At 33.5% G+C, this 8,269-nt stretch overlaps 1 protein-coding gene across 1 annotated transcript in view; it reads left to right on the plus strand.

The window, feature by feature from the left end:
- The first annotated feature begins 294 nt into the window (after positions 1 to 294).
- The window catches only part of LOC105617032, a 31,615-nt gene continuing 23,640 nt past the window's right edge, over positions 295 to 8,269 (plus strand). The window contains exons 1-2 of the mRNA XM_012198612.1: positions 295 to 384; positions 3,778 to 3,879. Of these exons, the coding sequence (XP_012054002.1) occupies positions 295 to 384; positions 3,778 to 3,879 (192 nt within the window). The remainder of the gene's footprint in view (positions 385 to 3,777; positions 3,880 to 8,269) is intronic.

Genomic DNA, 8,269 nt, shown 5'->3' on the forward strand with positions numbered 1-8,269 from the left:
ATTACTAGCGTAGTTTATAGCAGTAATAACTATAAAAATAGAGTTCCTAGATAATTATTTTACCATACAATTATAGTCCTAAATACCAAACATTTTTCTCTCAGTCTATGGGACTGCGATAAAGATCCGCTAAGTAATCCGTATCGCGTAGAATGTAAAAATTTGATTGTGAGAAATATGCGATATTGTAAGCGGGTTAACGAGGAATTAATTACTATCGTAATCATAAATACCTGATTCGTGTATGTTAAAATAAACAAATTATTTCCGCAGAATTCATCTATACAAACCAAGATGAGATTTACTATTCTAACATTGACGGCTGTGCTTTGCCTCGCATTAGTGAGCTCGCATCCGCTTCCGGAAGACGGTCTCCGATCAGAGGTAAGCACGTGAGCAGCACATCTCGTGCCTTTCTCTTTTAACATCGTCATCTATTTTGCGGAGATTAATTCGCGGCATTAACGACTATTTCTACCATGCATTATCGCTTAATTATCTAACACGAATGGCACGTGGCACGCAACTAAAGAGTTCGAGGCCGAATTTCAAGTGTGACATAGCATAAAAATTTTACTACTTATTTTGCAATTAGCGGTATAAGAATTAATCGATTCCTGCATAAAATTATGCATGATGGTTATAAAGATTTTCACTATGTCAGTGAATAGCAATTTCAACATTTTCCATTAATCTCTTCCATTAATCTTCATTTCTTTGCTCTTATCTTTAATTCTTTCCCATATTGATTAAGGAGAAAGTCTGATTTGCAAAAAATAATGTCGCAGAGAATTTCTCTGTATCGAAATTACTGTATAGAAATTACTAAATTATGATTATTAATTATTAATAAACGATATGGGTGATCAAACACAAGATGATTCCTTCTCGTTCGCGAAAGTTCAGCTACATTCCGGTTTACAAACGTTAAATGCTCGATCGTTCTATCGAATTGATCGATTCGATGGTCGAAGATGACTTTCGACGAGTCTTTCACTCGAACAATGTCACCGCGACGAAACTAATAGTAATATGAACAAAACGGCAATTGATATTTTATGACTATGTATTGTGCTTGTGGTTTATAGAACCGCAAATAAGAATTTATTTATTTAACAACGTGAAACTGGGAAATACTAATAAACATTGAATAAATTTCTTTTCTATTCCCACTAATAAATACATTTTATTGCAAAAATGATTATGGAGTTAACAAAATTTGCAGATGATTTGAGATGTAATACACTTCCACTTCGAAATTGTAACGATATTGAAATCTTTTACGTTTGAAATATTACCCGTAGAATATACCGAAAATTATTTTGTAATTCTTAATTCTTCGAAAATGTGGCATTGCACTTTGTTACGATTTCTATTACATGACTTTGGAAATCATAGCTGTTATTTGAAGAGTTCTGTCAATAGTTGCTATCATAACTACTTAAAACTTAGCGTTTACCATAATATATTGATAATTATCATTGTTTACGTGTTAACTTGCCGTTACAATTTAAGATATGATGCAATACACTGAACATGTGCATAAATACGCTGGAAAAATGATTACCGGCCGAACGATTACATAACAATAAATATAGAGTTATTCAGTTTGAAAAACATTTTGCGCTTAATGTCCGGGTATGAGCGCCTTCGTGCGGAGTTCAATGTTTCGGTTATGCGACCGTAAAGTACACGGTGTAACCCTCAAAGTATATGATCTGACGAAAACCCGGATCGTCCGACCGGCTCTCCTCGCTCCGACACTTTCACTGGTCGCCAACATCGGCACAGGACACTTTCTTCGGTCGATAAGCGTCCCGATGGAAAGCTAGTACGCACAAGTACAATTTAACAACACGGTGTGATATATGAAACATTGTATACAAACAAATTACTGACCTTACGTTCCCTCCGTATTTTCGCTCAGTCAAAGAATATAAGATAACAAGATGTGAAAGATATCGTGGATAATATTAGGGATAAGTAGTAACATACAGACATAAATGATTAGGTGAATACGAATGTAAACAGTCTATTAAATGTTTATAAAAAATCCATTAAGACATATAAAGATGAATACATAAACATTTAATTAAGAACTTTTATTATTGTTGTTAATATTATTAAAATTATTACCACGGAAAATGATAATAATAAAATTTATTGGAAAGAATGATTTTGCTGTTGTATCTAAGAATTTAGCTAAATACAAATCCAGAAAATAATTTTATCATCCGTGATTATATAAGACACTCAAACATAAGCAATCCTGTATAAAATTTTGATATATTTTATCCATATACCAGCTTGAGTGTCCCGCATAATAACTTTGATGGTTTAAAATGTTTAGATCTGTATCTAGCTAAATTTTAAATATTTTAGCAAAACTACTTTTTCTATTTACTATACTAAATGATACTAGAATACATAATTAATTGCATAAATAATTAGAAAATTGAAAGATATATAGTAAGACATTAAAGAACTATATAAGGTATTAAAGAATTATGTGAAAGCATGAATGTAATCTATAGAAGATGATGTATTAATTTGTATATCATTTTGATATATGTATCAATTTTTTTAATCTTCTATTTCTAAGATTTTTAAACGTACAAAAATAAATTTATAAGCAAAATTTCTTACTCAAAGTTGATTGGGACGAACAAATACGAAGGTGATCATATGAATGTGAAACGAGGTTTGAGGGAAAGTGTACCATATTGCTTCGATTGAGCAACATTTGGGTTTGGTTCCCGCCCGGGAATTGGCCAATCTAGCTCCATAATACGAAATTTAATGCGAAACTGATATAAAATATACTCTGTACTTGAATCACCTTGTTGTAAAACAGATTGTCCTTCTTGATGACACAGATATAGTCGAATGTTGACATTTCGTAATTTCTGAACGACTAAATTAGCTGTATATAATACCAGAATTTTGTAACTTTAATATATTCACTCGCGCAATCTTTTTTTTAGATAAATACCCGAGAATATACATTTAAGATAATTAATTCTCACGATCAACATCGGCATAATAGCTGTCTTTATTATCATAATATATAATAAATTTTAATTGTAATATATAAATCTCAGTATGAAAATTTGTTATTGTGCTTTCGTGAAGAAAATAGCAAAATCGATTCAATATCTAGTGGCGCTAAATTAATGATCCTTGTTTGGTTAGCATCTAACCTAAAGAACATTACACAACACCTTAACACATAATTACCTTAACATTCTCAAATGCACTAAATTCCACGGCCTTTATCAACATTTTCAGTAGGAAAGGGAAAATCATAAGTAGTTCCTGATTTATCATTACTTCATGTAGGTACACAGCTTAGCGTTATATTTTAACGTTACTTTGACAAAAACAAATTATTATTTTAACAAAAATGGCAAAAGGATTCCTTTGGCAATTTCTTTTTCATTATCATAATTCAAATTATTGTCTAACGCTTTGCGAAACATGTACTTCAGTGCTCTATAGATTGAAAGATCACACTTCATACATACTCAAAAGCTCTTACGTAATTGTAGGTGAGTCCACATGACTTACTTTAAGTAGATAGCCATTTTCTCGTAATCAAACACTGGCTTATTAATCCATGTATAGCCTCGAAGATTTGAGATCTACGAGGTATATCAATTGAAATCCGATAATGCTTGATATCCTGCGATTATTAGTAAAAAAGCATCTTTGCTATCATAAAGATCCAAATTTAAATCGCTGTCGTATGACAGGGCCAACAAGAAAACTTTCTTTCAGGCCCTTGATCGGCTGGTGATGGCCGAAGCCGACAACGAGGCTGCCCTGAGGAGCAAAAGGACTATTGGCATTCTACGACAGCTCTTCCCCGATATTTCTCAGGTGAGCAGTCGTTGATATACGAATGTCAGAGAAATCCTGCAGAAGGCCAGGACTAGACTGACACGCCGAGCGGCGTTTTATAGACGAAAGTGTACATAAATTATATACCTCACCTCGAGAAAAACATTATCAAGGAGCAGTAAGATGTCCTTGAGCGATTCGCATCAGGCTGAAACGCACTAAGAATTTTTGACACTCTCCAATTAAAATTTTGTTTTCGTCAATCTGTATAGAATTGTGCCGTAAAAAAAAAAGCAGTATTCACTACATACTTCAGCCTTACATTCTTAACGAGAAAGTAACGCATACGATTTGAGAGGCAGCCAACGCATTAGCCAATTACCCTTTGCTCATTCACTCGTACGCTCACGTACGGATCGATTTGTTTAGATCTCATTCCATGAGTATGTTCCGCATGAAGAGAACGGAAGCGGTTCGTCATACTCCATGCTAATAAAAAAGAATAATTGTCTCCGTCGATTCTTCCTGTTAGCTATACGAGATTTCTCGTGTTCTGTTTTTTCTTTCTTTTTCAGAATCCTCAGTATTTCTGAATCCTTCAATCTACAGTACTAGTTACACAATGAAACTTTTCACGAGAACTTAATAATTTTATTAGGGGAAGTTTTATTACAGTCCGAGAATAAAAAAATCGCGTAGTGCGAAGTAAATTGTTCATCGACAGAGTAAGAGAGACTCTATCTATAAAAATTAAACATTCTCGGGAAAGTTTCTTTCTTGCGTGTGAAATTCCTTCTGGCCGCCTATTGAGTTGTTCACGAATAACTTCCTAATTTGACTAATAATACATTGTGCGATTTTTGTCTTGTTAGCAAATGGCTTCTTCGGCATTGGCCAGCAGCACCGGGTTTTTTATGCATGCGGTTGCATGTGCGTGCACGTGCACGACAATGGCGATTGATTTAGTAACGAACCTTTGCAGAATAGCGTGAGTTAGTTATCTCACATTACCGCGAAGTTGCAGTTTGCGCGAGCCGAAAGATCGTTTGTGGAGGAATGTCGAAATTTCTCTGGCAGCGTCCTCGAATGATTGAACGAACGCATGAAGAGTTGATGACGGTCGCACGAAGTGACACTGTAAGGTCCCTCCCGGGTTACGGAATATCTGCATTTCAAAGAAAACCATGTTTAATTCTGTCTTTGTATTAAAAATAGGATCGTAAAAATCTCACAGAATACCTGCTTCACTGAGCGCCGAGTATTGTGTAATAGCGGTAAACCTGATTTCCTATGACTTATAGCGCTGTTGAAAGGAAGTCTAAGCCTGGTAATAGAGATAAAATGATAAGAAACAATAAGTCAGTCATACTTAAACACAGCATCAATCAATTATACAAATATTTATTAACTAGCAGAACGATTGATCGAATAATTAAAAAGATCCTCGTACAGACCGAAGAAAACGTCATAAGTCCATCATTTATAAATAATAAAATGTCAACGATCACTGTCATATGTTGATCGATCTACTGATCACGCGACGCAAAGTGATGTCTTGAAGTCAGAATAAAAAAAAAGGAGGAAGATCTATTACTACGCTGCAAGATTCTCCAGCAAAAGCCTGTTATTTTCTAGAGAATCGAATCAAAGGTCAACTCTATTATCGGAGAAATCATTCGTGTCCTTGGTCCGGTCATCCTCCGCAATATTCTTGGCGGCGGCATGGACAATACCGCAGGCGTCGAGAGGAGCGACGAAGGTACAAGTGTAGTGGGCATATCGCCCTTCGGAGATGATGAGGATGAATCCACGTCAACTGGCTCGAATAATGCTTCCAAGGTGTCGATCTCTTTGCCAACGTTTCTATCTGATGAGGAGGAAACGTTTAACTCCTCTTCGTCCACTACCTCATCCTCGATAACGACGGCAGAAAGCAGAGTCAACATTGTCGACACTACGACGACCATTGCAGCAATAACATCATCTTTATCAGAAAACGAGGTTACCACTACGCAGTGACTGATTGATCAGCAGCTCGGTAAAAATTTTGAGGTCATGACCTTGAGGAATCTTTATGAGAAATACAGAATTACAGAATTGCCTTGCGGAATGCCTTACCGCGCATTCAGGACTGCTGCGGCACTGCGTTGTCTACTTTGTGTGCTAATTATTCATTGGGTACTCGAGAAAATGAGGATCGAATCGATCGACCACTCAGCTCTCGAAGGATTTAATGACCACTAAGTTACCGCGCAACCAGGACTGCCGCGGCTGCGCACGTTTTTCTCGTACGGTTACTAACTGTTTTTGTCCTCATGTTTGCTACTTATCTAGCTATTAATTGATTAATGTTGCAACTCATGTTGCTACAATCTTTTATTATGATCTTATTTCATCAGAGTCATAAAATCTATAAAAAGTTTTTTTCTATTGATTCTGGGTCCTTCCATCTTATTATTTCAATTATCATTATGCGTTTCTCGTGTTTACGATTCATATTATACGTTTATATACATACAAAGTATTCGAAAATAAATGAGAAAATAGGAGTAATTCTAATTGATAAAATAAGACAGAAATTAAGAATATCAAAATTATGATTAAAATTTTTTAATACAAAAAAATTTATTTATAAATGTTTAAGTTAAATATAGTATCTACTCTGAGAAAATAAATGTCTAAATGCCTAAAGTATTTTTGTTATTTATTATTAATGCCTAAAGTACATAAATATTTAGATATTTAATATAATTAGAAAATAAAGTCTCCATTGAAATTTTGTTATTCTTAATTTTATGAATATTCTAAATGTTTAAATAGTTACGTAGTAAAAGTACATAATTATTTAAACATTTATAATTAAAAGAATGCAATTTTATTATCTTTGATTAATGACTTTCCACCTTATTTTATTATTTAGAATAACTCATTAAATTTTTTCTCCTGTTGTTGAACACCTCATATATGTATATTCGCAGAATCATTTAAAACCTATGTCTATTCAAAACTTTTATCTCTTCGTCATCTAACTCTGACATAAATTCAAGACTTTAACATTTATATCGTCGTAGCAAATTTCTTTCTTCATGAAACTCTGAAGCCATTCCAAGCTAGATTATTTTTTAATTCAAATTTGAAAATTTATCTTAAAACAATCTTTTCACAAATAGCCTTCTTCGGCTTTCGTTCTGTCATCTCTATTTTCAGTATGCTAATCATTTTTTCATTAGCTGTTGCAGAATAAATCAGCCTAGTGATAATCGTGTTTGTAATAATCTTAAAAAATAATTTCTGTTTACGTTTTTTTATATTACATCTACCAATATTATTGCATATATATGTGCGCGCGCGCGCGCGCGCGCGTGTGTGTGTGTGTGTGTGTGTGTGTGTGTGTGTGTGTGTGTGTGTGTGTACTTGAATTTCAAATAATACTTGCAAATTACATTGTCCGACAAAATTTGATCTTTTTTTCCTATGGCAACCATGACCTGCATTTCTTAATAGATTCAAGGTCGCTGAATCTAAATCCGTCAGCGAAAGTTGTCTATTTCATTTGAACACAAAAAATTGATATCAAGTAATATGCTGTTTTTAATTCATATTACTTGATTTATCTCAAAATCTTGATGTAATGAGCATCTTTCGCTGGCGGATTTGGATTCAGCAACCTTAAATCTATTAAGAAATGCTGGCCCTACTCGCCGCAATTTTTTGTTCGATTGTGTTATTAGCAATCAGTGATCCACTACTCAACTTTTCGTTTGCTGAATTGTTGACGATTACGTGTGACGCCCGAGATAGTATAATTTAACATAAATAACATATTTGTTGAAAACATTTTGTTTAATTTGCTATTAATATGCTATTGCCGCTTATTGATTATGCATGTTACATACTATGTAATGTATTGTTTATAATTCGCATGTTACTTGTTTTGACTTGATTGTTATATAAATGTAGTTAAAAAATTTGAAAATAAATATAGTATTAATCATATTTTATGATTCACAAAAAAGCTCAATCGAATGCACAAAAAAGCTCAATTGAAAAGTAATTATAATCACTTCATGTCATACATGTCATGAATAATTTATAGAAAACGTCGGAATATTACATAATCCTAACATTTTACACACCTTGGAATTAGCGATTATTTACCTCATACGATTGCGATTTTTTGTGTATTTCTCCTCGTTGAAAAAAACAATGATCGATTGATTAATAATAAATCATTAACAATCTATATCACAATATATCTATAAGTGTTGTGTTATGCTACGAAATGCATATACAAAATGTATATGAAATGAATAAGTTGCTCTTTATTCACTTCGGCAAAAAATACGCGAGACATCGTAACTTATTATCTGGAACCTTATTCTCCAGATATATCGTATACTAAAATATTATAATATATATATATATATAT

The sequence above is a fragment of the Atta cephalotes genome (assembly GCF_000143395.1).
Source record: "Atta cephalotes unplaced genomic scaffold scaffold00011, whole genome shotgun sequence".
In the NCBI taxonomy this organism is placed as follows: domain Eukaryota; kingdom Metazoa; phylum Arthropoda; class Insecta; order Hymenoptera; family Formicidae; genus Atta; species Atta cephalotes.